This window comes from Rhea pennata, chromosome 3 (assembly GCF_028389875.1).
Source record: "Rhea pennata isolate bPtePen1 chromosome 3, bPtePen1.pri, whole genome shotgun sequence".
NCBI lineage: Eukaryota > Metazoa > Chordata > Aves > Rheiformes > Rheidae > Rhea > Rhea pennata.
Genome location: NC_084665.1, coordinates 127,080,379 through 127,099,641, shown reverse-complemented (window position 1 = coordinate 127,099,641; position 19,263 = coordinate 127,080,379). Strand labels below are relative to the sequence as shown.

The window sequence follows — 19,263 nt, the reverse complement described above, 5'->3', positions numbered from 1 at the left end:
AAATTACAGCCTGGATCTTGGCGTCTTCTCCATGGACAGAGAGCTTCAGCAGAGTAGATGATGACAGGTTTGTCCTGCCCTTCCAGCCTGCTGATTACGATACTTCAGAGTGGTGGAAGACATGGGGTTGAGCCTCTCATGAGTCTCTGATTCTGGAGACAATCCTAATCGCTAAAGTCCTGCATGGTTTATCCAAGGACAGGCAAAGTCCATGTCAGACAAATCCCTCCAGAATACTTTGCTCCTCAGCTAGCGTTTAGCTCATTCCAGTCTCAAAAACAAGATGAAGTGAGTCCTTTTAGCAGGATTATACCTGGGACAAGCTTGGGAAGAGTTACCTCTGGCAGGATTGTCACGGGAGGCTCTTTCTGGAGATGCCCCAAAATTTTCCCACATCACACTTGGGATTTTTGGTTGCTATAGTAACTGAATGCCTGTTGTAAACATGTGCCACTGAATTGTTCTGTTGCTCACTGTCAAGGAAACCAGCACTTTCATCTAATTTCATAAGCATGAGGTGACATAAAAGCAAAGAAGAGAGGAGGATAGCCTGACTCCGCTCGTATGCCTTTTTAACCTTTGTGTAATTCAGACTTCAGTGGGATAACTCCTGATTTCCTCCAATGTACAAGACAAAACATTTCATATACTGAATCACTCAGATGCTTATGAAATGCTGCTCAGTTCCTTTCTGTCCTTTCTCCTCCTTTCTCTCCTACTACATGTTAGAGTTATTGTCTTCAAACAGGGTGGAAAGTCTTTGAAGAATGGACTGTTCTGTACTTAATATAACAAGGCTCAACTCTGAGTCTGGCTGAGGTTTTTAAGGCCTCCCCTTATGAAAATAAAGTGTCAGGATTTGTAGATCAACATAGACAGGTCCATTGATGCCAAAATTGGCCCACATCAACATAGTATGCCCTTCCTCAGTTAATTATGAAGTCACTCCAGGGTGGAATTTTGTTCCTGTATCTACTGCCGTTGTTGCTGAAGGTACAAATAGTACCAGGGCTAAAATCTGTAAAGGTGGAATGGCAGTGATTCAGCTTAATGGATTGGCTTTATAAGATGGGTTTTGGCCTTGCAAGCTATTCTCGCCCACAATTCACCAGGAAGAAGGGGGTGGCTGCCTGAATGTCTTTGACAGCATAGTCTTGATTCAGCACTATTTGAAACTTATCCTACTATAGAGCTGCTCTTCCTTATGGGAGCATACAGATGGTCTAAATGAAAAAGAGAAAATTCTTTCAAATTTTGTTAAAGATTTCTCAGAGTCAGAAACAAAAAATGACACAGGACCGGCAGTCCTGTTGGAGAGAGAGTATGGTTCAAGAAATAAAAATTCTATAGTACTGAAATCATGAAGTCCAACATTCCAATATCTAATGAAATTTAGCGCAGGATCCAGGTAGGACTTCCACTTCTATCCCTGTCATCAAGAAAGCAAATCTCACACCTCTTAGAATCACAGAACGGGTAAGGTTGGAAAGGACCTCTGGAGATCATCTAGTCCAACCCCTCTGCTCAAGCAGGGCCACCTAGAGCACGTTAGACAGGGTTGCATCCAGGCAGGCTTTGAACATCTCCAGAGAAGGAGACTCCACCACCTCACTGGGCAACCTGTTCCGGTGCTCTGAAGAAATTGCTAAGCCATTGGCCGGCGCAGCGTGGGATTTCTTCCGAGGATAGTATCCAACTGTGACGTCAGCAGAAACGAGTGATGTCACGTCTGTCAGCGAGGAATATCCCGGCTGCCTCTAGCCGAGGGACTTGTTGCATTTGGTGAGAATACAGAGTGAGGGTGATGCCCTGAGGTGTCCGCAGAAGTCTCACCGCTCTGAACATGGTGAAAGAGCATTTGATTAGAATGGGATTAAAATGTTGTTCCTTACCCTCTGGTTTTTAACTCCTCTGATCAGCAGCATCCGTACAGGTAAGTGGATTATTATACTTTCCAGGCCTCAGTTATGGTATAGTGACCTCATAGCCTTAGTACAAGTGAGAAAAGAGGCAGGTCCTGATGTATAGCTACCAGCTCCTTGGTGCCCTGCTCCAAGCTGAATCGTTCAGTACCTTCTGCTGGAAAAGCCCTGCCAGATGTGAGATGCACACATGTGAATATTGGTGTTCACTTCTCCAGCTGTGTAATAATTTCACAGACACAGGGAGACAGTGAGGTACAGACTGCTGTGTTCAATGAACTCACATTTGTAGTGCATTTGAAGAAACTACTTTCAGTGCTTTTTCCACTAACTGCTTTCGTTACCATAGACATGCATGATTTCCAGCCTCCAGGATATATGTCCTTGGATGCAGGCTATCCAATCAGCTGAAGCTGTGGTCCTTCTAACTACAGGTGGAATTATCTTACCAGACTTTAGCCAGCTAAAAGCCTCATGTTTAATCTAACCTAAGAGATTTATTCATCTCTAAGTGGAGATTTTGTTCCGTCTATCAGAGACACCTATCTTAAAATGGGATGAATCATCTTCTGAAGGTACCTCACTCTCTCCATTAACTGCAAAAATAGGCTTGCTTACGCTAGATTTTTATCTTCTAGATGATTAAAATTTAGGTGAGATAAATGCAACTTGGACAGCTAACTCAAGCCTTTGAGGGGAAATAGCAAGTGGGAAATGCGAGGTATTATTGCCAATATCTTTCTTGTTAGTGAATACTGTGTCCAATGCTGGTGTCCAGTCCTCAAAAATAATGTTGACAAAGTAGAAAAGATTCCAAAAAGACATAGAGAGATGAATCATATTCTGGAATGACTGCCTTACTGTGAAAGACTAAATATACTCAATTTAGTTATCAAAGAAATGGTTATGAAGGAACTGATCACAATTTATAAATGCTTATATGAATGAGAATGAAAATTCTGATTAAAGGAGCTCTTTAACTCAATGGAAAAGGTCACATAAGATCCCGAGGATGGAAACTGCAACGGGATTAGTCAGACTAAATTGTCACAGTCTCCACCAGCTGAACTCTTTTGATCAAGACTGAATGTCTTGACAATAGCGTTATCTTCATCCTGACTTACTGCTTAATGCATAAACTAGTGAAATTCTGCAGCTCTCACTATGCTGAAGATCACTATGCAGAAGACACACCTCCAAAAAGTAGAATCAAACTGCATTACCTACGTCTCCTTTCCTTCTAGCTGGAGCACTGGAGCGTTTGAAGCCTCCATGAACCGCAATGTCTAGACCACATTTCTAGAGGCACCAGTGGATGCTCCCTTTCTTTGGATAGTTTGTTTGCTTGCCCAGCTGCAACTGTGGTACAGCCCAGACACATGAAATGCTTGTTGCAAACACGCTTGGCTAGATCCAAGCAGAACTCTGTGAGGCATACAAAATCCACCCAAGAAGTGATGAAAACTGGCCAGGGTTGAATAAGCCGGTGGTACCCAAGGAAGGCAGTTTAATGAAGAACTGAGGATGTCTCTGCTCACCTATGGTCCTGGTTCTTAGCAACCTGTCATGTTTTGTGCCTAGAGTGTGGCCTCAGACCATCTTACTGGCCTTCTCAGGGGAATGGAGAAAGGATCATAGGAGGGACAGATGTCGAGGCTGGTGATTTCCCCTGGCAAGTAAGCATCCAGAGCAAAGGGAAACATTTCTGTGGAGGCACCATCATCAGCAGCTGGTGGATTTTAACTGCGGCACATTGCTTTGTGAAAGAGCTGTGAGTACTTGAGCGAAGCGAGGCCAGCTAGGGTGCACTGCCCAGGCATAGCAGGAGAGGCACTGTGGGGTGATAACACTTCTCCCCACAAGTGTAGGGTATGTGTGAGCTTGGGATCAAGTGTAAAATACATTGAGCTTATGACTGAGCCAGAGAGAGAGAGACTTGAACATATGATGATCTTTGATGAAAATAGGTCTATTTTTGATCGGAGATGGCTTTACAACAAAAAAGTACACAAATCTGCGTAGCCAGAACAGGTAGGATGGGGATATTTTGAAGGATGGTGTGAGCAGTATAGTATAAATGCTCTTGATGTTGTGCTGATGCTCCTCACTTCCTGCACAATGAGTTCCTATATGCCTACGCAGATTGCAATAACATGAAAAAAAAGCAGGTTATTACATTCTGGCTTATTCTAACCCCCAAATTACCTCTGCTGTCATATAGCAAACACCTTCACCTTGCAGAGGATCTGATATAAATCCAATAGTTTCTGGATAAATCACTCCTGTGCAATGCCCGACAGCAGAACCCAGTCCCCTATGAGCCCCCTTCTGAAATATGGTGGGTTCGAGAGGGGGGCTGCGTGGTGACGAATGGCCTGTGGGAGCCGTGCTGGAGCAGCTGGCTGGTGACAGCGCGGGTCTGGAGCAGCCAGCCCGGGACACAATGATCCTGAACAACCAGCCTGCTCCATCTGTTCGTTAGCGCTTGGGCTATTTATAGCTTCTGTACATTCATGTTCTGCCTCTACACCTCTTTTCCTCTGAAAATTATCTTTTGGTTAAAAGTGAGGGTGGATTTCTGTGATATTTATAGCTAACCCTACTGCTGCAATTTGCTGACCACTATCCTACTCAGGAGGAGAAGGCATCAACCTTTGTAACACAAAGTCTTCATGTTTTCTCGTACACATACGGCTTCTCTTTTGTTAATAAGGCCACCAGATCTTACTGTTGTCCTGGGGGGAGTAGACCTCAGCCACAAGCTGGAAAACAAAAAGCTGGACAGCTTGATTCTCCATGAAAACTTTGACAGTGAGAGCATGGAAAATGATATTGCTTTGATCCTGCTTGACTCTCCCATCCAACTCAATGAACAGAAAATGCCCATCTGCTTGCCCTTCATAAGCGACCTCCACGTATGGAAAGACTGCTGGGTTGCTGGATGGGGCACCACACTTGCAGGTGAGAGGCTGTCAGGAGATGTATGTGCTAATGAAGGCTAGTAGGCATTAATTTAAATTAGGAGTTCTTCCCTGGCAGGGATTGCCATGCTGACTTCAATCCCTTTACCCTTTGTTAACGTGTCCAGGCCCTTTCAACCTCTTCACATTCACCACTTTGAGTTCAGCACAGGAACCAGTTGCCTCCTGAGCCCCCAGAGAAAAGTATCTGATAGTCTGAGCATATACATTCAGGCTGAAACCTTAAAGCTCATCTTTGCTCTCCAAGAGCTCAACTTTCTCTCTCACATTTTTCAGTATCCAAAAAGTTAGACAAGCCCCACACTGGTGGGCAAGTTAGGCTGGGTCTGAAGTGGTCTGCAGGTATAGAGTTGTCCTTGGGTTAATGCCTCTGCGAACTGGATATTGATTCGATGGATTCGGCCAGCCCACTTCACTCATTTAGGAGAGCAGGTTGCCATTGCTAATTGCTCTGGTTTAAGCCCTAATGAAAGTTGCCCTGGCGCTGAATGTGACCCAAAATGTCTATCCACAAATGGATGCAAATGGAGCAAATGAGCAATGGATAATGGGCTATTTCATTATTGGAAAAAGGTAATCAGGACATTGTGGGCAGTGCTTCAGCCTTGGGGCTTTACAGACCTTCCTGGGATATAGTTAGTTATAGTGCCATTTAATCCTTGTTACTCAACATTGTGGGGGTATTAACTCCCTTCTGAACCTCTGTGTTTTCCTTCCTATCCTTCATTTGCCTCACATAACAATAAAACACAACACAACACCATGTTGTAGTTGTCAAACTCTCCCTTTTCACCAAGGTTACATGCTCTTAGAAACCAAAAAGGAATGGGTTACTGCTGAGTTATGGTATAATTTGGCAGGACTCCAGTGTTTTGGAAGACTCGGACTTTAGGGCTGCATCAGAGGGGAGCATCTTTCTCCCCCTACCTCTCCCAATCTTCTTCAGCATCATGGACTCCAGAAGCACAAGGATTTCCTCAGATTTGATTCTCAGTTGACAGTGGGTTTCTGTAGCTGCTTTTCTTTGATTAACCTCTTGGCAAAATGCTTGGAGCAAGGGTCTCGCTTTGCTGGCACAGTTGATTTCACTTTGGAGAAGCTCTCTGCAATCTAAGTTGCACCCTGTGAGAGGTTAATCCACCTGGCTCTTGCACACACCCCTTCTATTGAGGAGACATTTCAGAAGAAACCTGGGAGAAGCTGAGTGTAATGGGAAGGATGTGCAATGGTGTGATATTGGCCATACCAAAAACTAGTGGTCTCTACTAGGGACTGTGCCCTGGAGCACTAAACACCAATGCAAATAAATGCAACTAGCAGGCAACTATGCATTAAATGCAACTAGCGAGTGAGCCCTACTGCTCAAACTGAATCCCACCTTGACATTTTACCGAGCAATTTTGGGCACAATCCCACTCCCCCCGAATGATGCATTGCTCCTGGATGGGTGAAAGTGGGTCATTTCTCATCTCTACCAGCCTTTTGTTGATGGGCATCTCAAAAGGCCTCTCATGTGACAGATGGCAGCTGACTCTCCTTTGATTGCAGTCAGTTAGACATCAAGTCACATGGAGCCACCTCCATAGACATGCCTACGTAAAAGCATTTTAATCTGAGGGCTGCCTTCTGTGAAGGTATCACATGCTAGTTGGGAAAGAGATACAACATCTTTCAGGCTTTTAGATACTACCTCTGAGTCCCTTTTTCCTGAAGGTGCAGGGAGGATGTTGCTCAGTGAAATATAGGAGAAGGAGTGAATTTCTGAAAAATCTATGAGTCTTTTCTGGGCAACAACAGCTCTGAAAAGTCAGTTTTATCCTTCAGATTCAGATTCATTTTGAAGAGAAATGTGGGTGAAGTGAGTGGGTTTTCCATGTAGCCACAAATATTTTTGGTCTCTTCCTTGCTTGCTGTTGCACCCTATGATTTCTCTTTTTCTGTCTCAAGAAAGAACAAAATGATTGTTTTATTTGTGTACTGCTGTCCTGAGTACCACTTTGGGAATGATATGGCCAGTCTCCTGGGTGAGGCATGGCCTCATAGCCTCCCAGAAAAGGACGATGCTAGTGAGGAGAACAAGATCTTCTGTTCCAGGGCAGGCTTGATGGACTTGGCTCCTCGGCACCCCACACTAAGTCCCCCAGAAACAAGAGTGAGACATCAGAGCAGTGCAGTGCACCTCATTTCAGAGTGTCACCAACACCAAAGGAATAAGTACTCCCTTTGGGGTCTTCCAGCTGTGCCATATTCCAGCATTCATCTGCAAAAATAAGTGACTTTTTAGTCCTATTTAGCTAGCTTCCACTGCCCATGATTTTGGCTTCCCTCATTAACACCTTCCTCCCACTCTCACTCTATCTATACTGCACAAACTTTTCCCTGTCAACATTAACCCCTGTAAGCCCCCATGACCTCAAGACCATAGAGTCGTCCCCTGTGACTCTCTTACCTCAAGATGCTTTAGAAATTCAGCTGAAAGCAGTCCCTTGGGCTAGTGTCCTGCTGTGTTTTCACCAGTAACAGTGTTGTTCATCAAGGTTTGCTAATCTCCCCCGCTCTCTTTTCTCACTCACCGGATAGGGATTTCAGTGTCAGCATCCCAGGTGCTGCAGAAAGTGGAGATGAAGCTGATCAGCAGGGAGCAGTGCTTGGAGTGGATCCCGCAGCTAGCAGACAACATGCTGTGTGCTGGCCTTGAGGAAGGAGGAAAAGATGCCTGCCAGGTAAAGTAAACCAGCTCCAGGATTGTCGTGCTGCCTATGGGGGCACAGAAAAATTCAGAGAGAAGTGCCTTTGCTTCAGGAATGAACATCGATCCTTTCCATGGTTTCCTGGGGTTGCTAATGCTTCTCTACAGGAGACCAGGGCAGGAAACTCAGGACCCAAGCAACCGGCTGAGTGCCTTGGTGCATAGTAAATGCATATTGATCTGGCCAGCAGGTGTGTGGGCCTCTTGGGGTCATGAGGAAGCCATGAGTCTGTGGACCCATCCCTGTGGGGACTGAAACACCCCGTCGAGCTGACAGACCTCACCACACACTCTCTCCTCCTCCCTGCCCGTACCCAACTCCCTCCTGCAGCAGGAGAGAAATGTTTCCTCTGGAAGGAAAATGGCCAGCTGAAAGGAGGAGGAGGGAGGTGAGTGGTTTCCAAGAAGTCCCTGGGATGGTAGACAGTCTTTGCTAGCTACAGGAGAAATGATTTGGACTTTTGTCTCATGGCAATTTAATAACCTGCCAGTTGCTGCTGCCAAGCTGTGCAGCAGCTAGGATGATGGAAGGAGAGGTCTCACGCCGCTGCAGAGATGGCTCAGCACAGCCCTGGCTGGTTCCTCCTCCTGCTTGGTTTCCCCACAGCCTTGTGCAGGGCAGTACTGCTCTATTTTCAGATTAAATTCAGGAAAGAGAACGGAAAAATTATCTAGCAGGGTCAAAGCAGAAGAACTGGCTGGGAATTTCAACTCAGGAGCCTGAGTATTAGAAACTTTCTCCTCATGAGGAGGTTTGTCCGTGAGTATCACAGCTAGAGGAGTTTGTTTGCAATGAATCTGTGATGTGGGATGATGAACTTCTGCAAGCTAGTTATAATGAGTTAAAGCTGTAGTAGAGATCAGAGACTGCTTAGGGAGAGAGCTGATACAAATGCCCAAATGAGGAAAACCCTCACTCAGAATTTGTGCCTTCAGAGTATATACTACCATCAGGATTCCCATCCTGGTGCCAGATAAAGTCTGAAAGCCAAAAGAAGACTTTATTTTCATGACATCTAACACGTAATCCCTTCTCCCCAAGCTGAGTAAGAGTGGAGCTCCCCCTGCAGCTTCTTCTTCAGCAGACACAGGCTTAAGATCTCTCTCCTCTACTCACCGAATTTCATGACATGTTGGAAACCAGCCAGCAGTTTTCTTAGACATGTGTGTGTGTGTGTGTTTGCAGGGGGACAGATGGTCAGACACGTGTGCACAGCTTCATCCTGTAGTAGTCATTCACTTAGGGAACCAAACCAACATCCAGGACTGAGAGCTGTCCCCTGCCCTATGGGCAAGGACAACAGGATGCAGGAGCCAGGGACTGCAGGCTGCAATGCTGCTGAGAGCTGGGACCCTCAGCTGGGCAGCCAAGGGGAAGCTCAGCTTTGCAAAATCATTCTTTGATTAGCCAGAGAGCATCTGTCTCCGGAGCCATTCATCTAGTGACTTTCACCTCCATTAAATTCAATCAAAAATTTTAAAAAGAAAACTGCCACAGGATAACATTAATATGATTAAAGAATGCACTTCCCAGCCCAGCCTTAAGTTCTGCATCTGAAACATCTTGCTGGTGAAACAGCAAGAGCACTTGTACCCGGCAAAATGAATCTTCTGTATTCAAAAACCTGACGAGGGTGCTATTTTGATCTACAGTATGTTAGAGTAGACCAAGAAATGAACTAGAAATGTGAGCTTTCCAAGCAGTGGAAGTGTACAAAGATTTTATGTGTGATAACGCTCATAAATCAGCAACTGCCCACTTTTAGTGGCAGTTTGTCCAGGCAGAAATATCTTGCAACCTGGAATAATGAGAATAAGACAGAAACATACCCTAGACTAGAACTGGAGCTGTTCAGGAATGAAACGGATTACATGTTTTTTTCTTCAGAATTTGCTGTTTTGCTTGAAAGGGAAGCGTTTTGCTGGTGGATAGTTTTCTGGGAAGTGCTGAGTGAATTCAGACCGGGAAGCAGACACATTTTGGCCTTGTGAGGCTGGCTGAGAAGGCTGGTGGCTTGCCCATACCACTCAAGTGGCTGATAAGGAGCTGGGAAACCAGTTAGAAACCTGATGCTTTTCTGCAGCATAGAGGTCCTCTGCACTTGATAGGAGCAAAGCACACTGTAGAAAGTGCTGTCTATTGAGCTATACTATGCCATAAAGATTTGCTAAATGATTTGGGGTTTGTGTCAAATGGGAATGAGGACAGACTTCAAAATAACAAAACCTCCTACAAAGTGGATATGATTCTTTGAGTAAGTCTGCAGGGAGTCTATCCTACCACGTCTACTTGGTTATGACCCTCATGCACGTCTGGGGCACCCAGATAGGATTAGAAATGTATACATTTGGGACTGAGGTTTAAATATGGTTGGATGGGCTGAGATAAGCTCTGGATGATGATGTGATAAAAGAAGCACGGCTTTTGAGTATTAAACTCTTAGTCACGTTTCAAAGTTTAGGTCCTGCCCATGTACCTGGAAACAGGCATAGGAGAGAGGAATCTTTTTTATTCGTATTTAGTCAAACTTACAGGTACTCCTCTACCCAAATTTTAGATCTAGTAATTTATGGATTTTGGAGACTCTCTGATGCACCTATTACTTATTGCTAATATGACAAGACAGTCAACAGTAGATGAAGCTGAACTCACACATCAGTCCACATGGGCAGATACACCTGAGCACTGTCGGTACTGTCCAAGAGGTAGAGCAGCTCTGAGCACAGTTTTCTTTCAGGCTAACCAGCTCTCCCAAGTGATTCCCAGACACAATTCAAGAGTTAGATGGGCCAGGAACCATCTGCAGTAACCACTTAGTGTTCAAGTACCCCAGTTTAGAGGTTAAGAAGACACCTTTGATTAGAGGCTCTGGTCAGAGAACAAGCCATGCAATATTGAATTTGCTGGTGTAGATGTATTCAGTGTAAACCTAGAAGCATTGCACAATGCAGGCTCAGGAGCTGTCTGGACATGAACTAGGCATAAGCCTTACATTAACCTTTCCTGAGCTCTGCTGAGAATCAGGCTACACTTGTTCATGTTCGGAGCCTGGCTAAGATGGACAGGTTGCATCTAGACCCATTTTAAGTCCACACGTTCCCAAGCTGGGGCCAATGGATTACCATGGCAGGTCTCTGCGTTGTGTGCCGTTTGAGTGCTAGATTTCCCCCACTGCACTTACTCTTTCCAAGCTGATTTTGCACAAGTAACTGGAGCCACACAGATAGGTATGGCCTTCACTAAGGCCTTGTTCAAAAGTTTCATCCTACTGACCATTGCCTACTGACCACTTGGCAGCAGATCATGAGTAGAAAGGCTCAGACTTTTCACCAGCTGCCATCATACTAGTACCAGAGCATGACTAATTTGTGGATCATTAACTATGTTTCTGTAATAACTCAAGGGGATTGAATAGCACTCCCAAGTATTTGTACTTAAAAAAAAAATCAGTTCATTTAAAAAGCAAAATCTATTGTATACCAATTCCCTAACGGTTCTTCAGACAAATATATGGATTAACTGTGAATTAACACTAACAGGATCTGTAATTGACTTATAGTTCTATTTAGTCAGAAACATTAGCATTAATGGATGTTCATGGAGTACAAGTGCTTAAGAACAGACACTAGAGATGGCCAATGTGTTATTTTTTGTGTGCTACATTTCTTCCATGACCCTATGAACCACAATTTATATCTAATTCCTTGCTTTCTTAAGCATCTTTTGTTGGGCCCTGATGCAATGGTAACTTGAACAATAATTAGAGTGTAAGGAATTCACAAAGCAAATGCCTCTTCAGTGTCTTGCCTATTCAGACAGAATTCAGTAAATGGCCCAATTATATTTCAGAGTTTCTGCAAAAGAGGTCGGGGAGGGGGGGCAGTTTGGAAATGTGATGATTAGGATGGAGTGTGTTCAGCTGAAAGTCACAGTTCACATATAGTTCAGGTCAACAGCAGATGAAGGAGGTCCAGGACCTGGCCTGACTTTCAGAGGAATGAATCTTTGTGTGGCCATAAACAAGTAGTGGGATCATTCCAGTTCAGCCTTGCTCTACCCACCCCCGTTTCTGTGTAGGGCTTATCTGAGTCACTTGCAGAAGGTATCTACCCTCTTCCAGTGGTGATAGCAGGAGGTGATCGTGGGCACCTGATAAATGTCATAAATGATGCTAGAATGCATCCAGGGCTCTGGATTTTCATTTTTTTGCTTATGTGAAAAAGGCAGTGAAGGACCTCTTTCCTTCACTCTGATATATCCTGCCCACATATGCTGTGAGCAATTTGGAGAGAAACATTCATATTTACAGCACCCGGGATGCTCAGGGCTCTACTCACCCCCACATAGCTGTAGCTGCTGACACCCTGTGTGAGATTTATCTGGTCTGATGCAAATGTCTCTTCTACAGCCATCTGCATCTAGCTAATCACTGGGGCTCCCTTTCCATTAATGGGGAGAAACAAGAATTTCTAATATGTGGGTCATCTGGATTGTTTTAGCAGTCCAAAGATGAGTGCTTATTGCTCCCCATTACCTAAAAGCAAGTCCAGGGTGTCTAGCTCACAGGGAGATGCAGGGCTCCAAGGCAGGATGATTGCCTACATGAGTGCCTAGTGTCATTTTAGATGCTCCAGGTTATACCCCTAACATTCAGTTACCCCCTGCCTCAAATTGTGCTTGAGTGATAGTAATGGATTGTAATGGAAGCTCAGACACCTATGGTGGGAACACCTAAGAGAGATGATCAGTCTGGAGCCGAACTCAGCCCTCGCGTTCTCATTTGATCTGTGTATAATAGTAAGTGCTAAACCTGTGCAGAAGTGACAAAAGCTTTTGCATCCATTTGCTCGTGCTAATGCAGCTTGAAAGCTGAAAAGGGAAGACTTGTGAAACAGAATTCTTAAAAGTAGAAAGGCTGCAAATGAAAAACAGGCCCGTACAGTAAGTTTTCAACTGGAGAAGCACAGAAAAGGTCACAAACTTGGGAAACGTACCTTGTAATGAATCCCTCAAGCTGTTCAAAATATCTGAAAAAAAGGTTGAGAAATGGTGTGATCGCAGTAGGTACCTGTATGGACTGTATCTGTATGAGGCCTGAGGTTATAGACCCTTCTGTCTAGCACACAAAGGCATCCTGGGGGCTAGGAGCTGAAGCTGACAACAATACAATTCAAAGTTATATCTTACTATTGTACCTTACCTTAATATTGCAGAGAGTGACCCACTCACTAGCCTTGTGATAAGATTCTCTATCACTGAACAATTGCTAATATGACAGGGTAGGGTTTTTTTGTTTGTTTTGTTTTGCTTTTTGTCATAAAGGACAATGGTTAAATAAGAAGGAATCCTGGGAAGCTCCAGAATGAAGCAATAGAAAAGCTTTTCAGGATTTGCAGTCTGATAAATTTACCTCTGATGTGTACTTTTTATGTGCAGCTTGTCAGAATTAGAATATTTCTCCTCCATCCCATGAGTTTATACAGCTTTCATCTTTTCATCATTTTATTATATGGGCAGACAAGTGAAGACATTCAAGCTATAGTGGCTTAATTCTTTAATCTATCAAAAGTATTCCTTCCTAGCGCAGGATGGATGTTGATAATGTCCCACATCTCTTCTACTTTCTTCCTCTGGCACCCTACAGCTGTAGCTTTTGGTCCCTCAAACTGAAGTTCTTTGGTTTGCCATAGGAGGTCCAGAATTATTTTATGTGCACTGGGAGCAAGGATATGAGGAGCAGAAAATCCAACTGAACAAAAAAATCCTATTGTGTGCTTGTCCTCAGAGTAGGGGAATGGATGTGATGACTCAGAAGAGCTGCTTCTCATTCAATTATAGTGAGTCAACACAGCTTTAAGGGAAAGTCATGACTCACAGATATATTCAAAGTCTTTGAAGGAGTCAACAAGCATGTGGCAGAGGGTGATCCAGCTGATATAATGCACTGAGATTTCCAAAATTCTTTTGATGAGATTTCTCACCAAAGACTTGTGGAGAAACTGAACTGTCATGAAGTAGAAGGACTTCTGTTTGAAAGGCAGGAAATGCAGAGGAAGGATTTGACAAGAGCGGAGTCTCACAAGGGGAATCTCATTGGGATCTGTGCGAAGAATTGTGCTCTTCAAGGAGAGCAAATGCTGAGACAGTGAAGTTTGCTGATGCCACAATGTTATTTAGAGTGGTCGAAGTTAAAACTGGCCGTGAAGAGGTGCAGCAGGCTCTCATTATTCTGAATGACTGGAGGTTAAAACAGCAAATGCAATTCACTGTTGATAAATGCAAAGTAATGAATATAGGGAAAAGCAATTCCAGCTGTATTCATACAATAATGGGCTCTAAACTAGCTATTACCATGTAAGAAGATCTCTGAATAACTGTGGATAGTCCTTCAAAAACATCAGCACAAGGCTCTGTGGAGGTCAAAAAGGCAACAAGAATATTATGAATTATTAGAAAAGCAATAGGTAGCTAACCAGAACAGATTGTTATGGCAGGGCACTAATCTTGGAGGCCTGCATCTTGTTTGTGGTGTGCAATTCCAGTCCACCCCATCTGAGAAAGGAGACAGTAGTTTCAGAAGGGGAACAGAGTAGAGTAAGAAGGATGAAGAGGGGCACAGAATAGCTTCTGGATGAAAAGGGAATAATAGACAAGGACTCTGAAGCACTAAAAAAGAAATGGATGATGAGGATATCACAGAGATTTCTAAAATCAAGGACAGCAAGGAAAAGACAGTCCATAGTGACAGGTCACTACTGTTAAAAGAGATGGAGTAGGGGCATCCAGTGGTAGTATTGTATCAGGCAGCAGATTTGAAAAAAAAGAGAAGGAAGTATTTTTTCATCCAACAGATAATTAAACTATGGAATTCACTGACCAGGATGTTATGGGTATTTATTCTGAGGGATAAATGGATTCAAAAAGCAATTAAATAACTTCCTGATGAAGATCCCTCTAAGGCTATTAACCACTGTGATGTAAATACAACTCGGTAAATACTTGTCCTGCTTCTCATTCTCCTTCTCTGAGCACTTGCTACAGATGACTGTCAGAGATAGGAGTCTGGGCCACATGAGTCTTTGGTCGGACGCATTATGACTGTCTTTAAGTCAGTGCCACAATAGTTATTAATGGACCTTGATGACACCCATGTGGATTAGGGCAGTCTTGTTCTCCTATTTATTTTCCAGCAAGGAGACAGAGGGACAGAGTAGCTGAAGGTTCCTACCAGAGCTATCAAACAGAGCCCAGAGGCACCATGAAAGGAATCCAACCACCTTAGCCAAGGGCAAATATCCTGTGTTGCCTGGTTCATCGTCAGTACCTGCATGCTAAAAATGACCATAGCTTCCTTCCTGCCTCCTTCATCTGAAGATTTTGTGGTCATAGTGAAATAATTGAAGAAATCATCTGTTTGCAAAAGCCTTTACTTCCTGCAGCCAGGGCAGCTCTAACGGCAAATGTTGTTGTTTGCATGCTGATTCCCTTCAATTTACACAGAGCTTACCAGCACGAAAATGAAACCAGCGATGACTTGCAAGGATTGTGTACCCGTCTAATGAGTATCAGATGGGTTGTTCTCCCTCCCCCAGAGCTTCTCCCACCTAAGATTTATGTGGCTGAATGTGTTTGTTCTAATCAATTACCGTGCTGCAGACATGAATACAAATATGAAGGAAGAGGATTATCCTCCTTATCCAAAGCCCACTGAAGTCAGCGGAAAGGCTCCTGATGTTCATGAAAAGACTTTGGATGCAGTAAAAAGGATGAAACTTTTGAGCAGCTTCAGTGAACAAAGTGCCTTGTTAGTCTGTGACAGTTTTTATACAACCCAGAACTATTTAGCAGCTAATATATCATCACTCTCAACTCCCCTAATGGGAGGATTAAGATGCAGTTGTGGAAGGCATGAATTCAGCACCAGATCTGATTTGATGTGGTTGGTTTTTGCTCACCCTCACACTGACAAGAAACATGCAACAGAAGCAAGGGTGCTATTTTTAGTTATTTTACAGTCCAGAAACTTGGCACGTGGACTGAAGAGCAGTAGCAGGTATCTGGTGTGTGCTGCTGACCAGAAGCATTTCACTACCAGGATACAGGAGGCTGAAAGTTTAGAGCAACATTTAATAAATAAGTTCTTCAATCTTTAGAGTCGTTAACCTGAGCACTCATTAAATTAGTGGTCCTGGAGACATCACAGAGCTGAGAAAATTGTACCAGGCAGAAACCTTGTTATTCCCACATCCTGTGCTTCACGAGGATGGAAAGTCTGGGCCAACATTTTTAAGAGCTTAAAGAGGATGCAGGGATTTTCAACAGTGTTCAAGAACTGAGTGTTTTTTGCCTGTAGTTTAGTCCTATAAAAATCAGGCTATGATTCATCTGGGCTACTGATATAATTATATGAGAGAGATTATCACATGCATAGGATGATTTATCCCAATATATAATAGACATCCAAATTACACAGTTAAGGGAAATGGCATGTTAGCTGTCCAAGTTCTTTCGCCTCTGTACAGCAGACCTTCTCAGCCCATGTGGAAAGGGATCTGAAGCAGGATTTGGTTCTCAGGGCTTGCTGAGAATGTTATTTGTGAAATGGATTTGCAGCTGCTGCCTGGGTTTTCACAGCATTGCCGAACTCCCTCTCTCTGCAGGTTTTAAATTGCTTTCTGCAGCTGACAGTCCACCAGGCCCTGCAGACAGCTCTCTTTCCTCATTGAAGTACTGGCTGACTCCAAGCAGCACAACGGATCGGGCAAAGAACAAAACAAACACAGCTAAAGAGGCAAACAGGGAAAAGTAGATCTGATTTAAAAGGAAAACTGTGTGATCTATAGCTTTGAATACAGATTCTAGGCTCTGGCTCCTGGCTCTGCCATTGCCATGCAGAAATCACATCCCTTTTGTGCCTTGCTTTTCTCAGCTATAAAATACAATGAGACCTTCCCCTCAGGGACAATCACAAGGTATCAGGCATTAATTGGTATCAAATCATGTAAGCATCCTGGGAGAAGGGTCCTTCAGAAGTGTGAACAGCCTCCAGGACAGGCAGTGAAGCCCCTGCCGGGAACATTTCCATCCTGCAGCTGGTGAATGGGGACCTGCCAGTATTCACATCTGGGGCGCAGAGAGCAGCCAGCGTGATGCACCCCGAGATATCTGTGGTCAGGGCCTTCAGCGCTTGCTGCGTCGTTGGCTCAGGAGTGGCTCCCACGCTCTTCCTTTCGTTTCTGTAGGACGCTCAAAGCCCCTTCCTTTCACTACCAGCGTAATACATTTGGCCTGTTCCTGCCCTGAGGGAATTAGAGTAAAATTCCCAGTTAGTTGTCTGTACAGCCTCGATGACGTTCATTCGTTTGAACAGGATGCCATAGCCAAGGACACTGGTAACATGTGGGTTCAAGGCCACTGCAAGGTCATTTGCGCCGTCCCTACAAATTCTTGGCCAGAAGAGAGTCAGCAAATGTCTTGAGATCGTGTTTGTGAAGTGTCCAGTACAATCAGCTGAGATGCGGACGTGTAGCTATAGCAAGAACAATTCAGTAGAAACAGCATTGAATGTCAAAGCAACATTTACTCTGCGTTTGTCATAATTTCTTCCCTCCTATGTTCACTTTGAACAACAATAACAATAAAAACAGGAAAAAAAAATAAAAATGATAAAAATCTTACGGGCCTGGACCCCCTATCTAACTGAAGTGAGTAGGAATTCTGCCATAAACTCCAACGGCAGCAGATGAATTGCACAGGAGACTACAACCACTTCTTATTAATTAATTAATATACATTAGCAGCTCAGGAAAGCTACCAAGAAAAAGTGGATTGTATATTGATGACAAAGATGCTTCTCAAACTGAGGCAAAAAGAGGGAATGACAACATTTCCTGGGAAAGCTCTCTTGGGAAATGTGTTTGCATTGAATTTTTGTACACACCATGTAAACTATTGGAGACAAGCTAGTAAAAAGGTACAGACCCAATGCAGAAGGTATTTCTGTGTTATTTAGAGCAGTGACTGCACAACAATTAAGATGTACATTGTTCTCAAGAACAAAAACCGTATCTAGCTGGGTGCATTTTGATCCCTCCCAGAGGCTGGTTCTGCTTCTCCATTAGGTTGTATTCAGAGATTGCTCACAGAGGGCGTATGGGCAGCTGAAGGGACTCTTGACTTTCAAGCTGCCACAGCCAGCAGAAAGACGTTCCTCTTTCCAGGCTGGCTGTGATGTGCGTCTGCAGGTTTGCACACGTCGTGTGAGCCAAGGTCGCCCCTGCAGTAGAGAGCAAGCTTGCAGTGAATTTAGCGTAGTTACAAGAAAGGTTGGTCGGGCTTAGTGTTCATCTCATTTAATTGCTGTAAAGTTAGCCCCCAGAAACAGCAGCAGCAAGGATCTGGCACCTACCTGCCTAGGCTTTGCAGAGCAACCAAGGACTGAATGAGCAGTCATAGCTGATACCCCTTTCACTCTCAGATGTTGTCTTTTGATGACAGGATTCAAGCATCCCGTTGGGGCCAGGTGAAGGTGTGGAAGAGGCTGAGGGGGTTGACTGGCATTGCACCAAGCCATAACTTTCCACGGGTTTCCTCTTCTTACTTTCTTTTATTCTGTAGGTATCTGATATGAGCTCTGAAATTTGGAGCCTCCAAGCACTCATGAGCTCTCGATGATGTTTGATTTTCCTGTTCAGCCTCTGGGATGCAGCTGCTATCAGAGACCTGAAGTTTTATCCCACTCTAATGTCATTTTTATGCCCTAGGGGGACAGCGGGGGACCACTGGTTTGCACCCATGGGAATACCATGAAGTGGTTTGCCATCGGTATCGTCAGCTGGGGAGAAGGTTGTGGAGAAAAGCAAAGCCCTGGGATCTACACCGCTGTTTACAGCTACCTTGGCTGGATCCAGGCAGAGACAGCCAGAGATGGGAAACCTTTTATCCCAGAAGGCATGGAAAATGCTGCAAATAACATTCAAATTCCTTCCAGTGCTAAGGCGCAGCTGAAGTTTCTTGAGTCTCCTCTCCTTTTGTTTATCTATTTTATAGCAATTAGATTACTCTAGAGAAGATTTTTCAAAACATAATAAAAGTCAGGACTATTGTGTTGTCCTTCTTTTGCCACTGAGCCATATGTTTTGTCTCGGGTCAGCCTGCTCCAGCTTACTGACATTGATACAGACGCCAAAACGAGAGATGCCATGGGGAGCAACGGAGAGGCCAGAGAAATTAAATGAGAGTGAGGACTCAGGAAAAAGTGGCTGTGATCCTCTGAAAAGCCTGTACTATCCACACCGGTGGTTTAGGTCAGGCACAGTTATCTGCTAAGCACAGAGCCCAGATGCAAGGTCAAGACGTGGCATCTGAAGGATTTACTCCCCTCAGAAAGCTGAAACTAGGAAATATTTTAGCTCATCCAACTGTGAATTAGCTTAGGTGTTGGCAGGAGAGCCTTGGGTAATATAGCTTACAGTGAATTATTAGGTGGGCTAATGTATCTTATACCTTGCACCTGGAGCAAGCTAAGAGCATGCTCAGGTGAGAAGTCAAGCTGCAGGAGCATGACTGCTTGTCAAATTCTTCACTATGTCCCTGTGCTAGAAACAAGGC

The 19,263-nt window shown here is 44.2% G+C and overlaps 1 protein-coding gene across 1 annotated transcript; it reads left to right on the top strand.

Annotated features, from left to right (window-relative positions):
* The first annotated feature begins 1,878 nt into the window (after positions 1-1,878).
* On the top strand, positions 1,879-18,746 carry PRSS55 (serine protease 55). The gene is made up of 5 exons (XM_062571230.1): positions 1,879-1,933; positions 3,504-3,693; positions 4,636-4,883; positions 7,484-7,626; positions 18,417-18,746. The coding sequence occupies exons 1-5, from the start codon at positions 1,879-1,881 to the stop codon at positions 18,717-18,719; spliced, it is 939 nt and encodes a 312-aa protein (XP_062427214.1). The 3' UTR covers positions 18,720-18,746.
* The last annotated feature ends 517 nt before the right edge of the window (positions 18,747-19,263 follow it).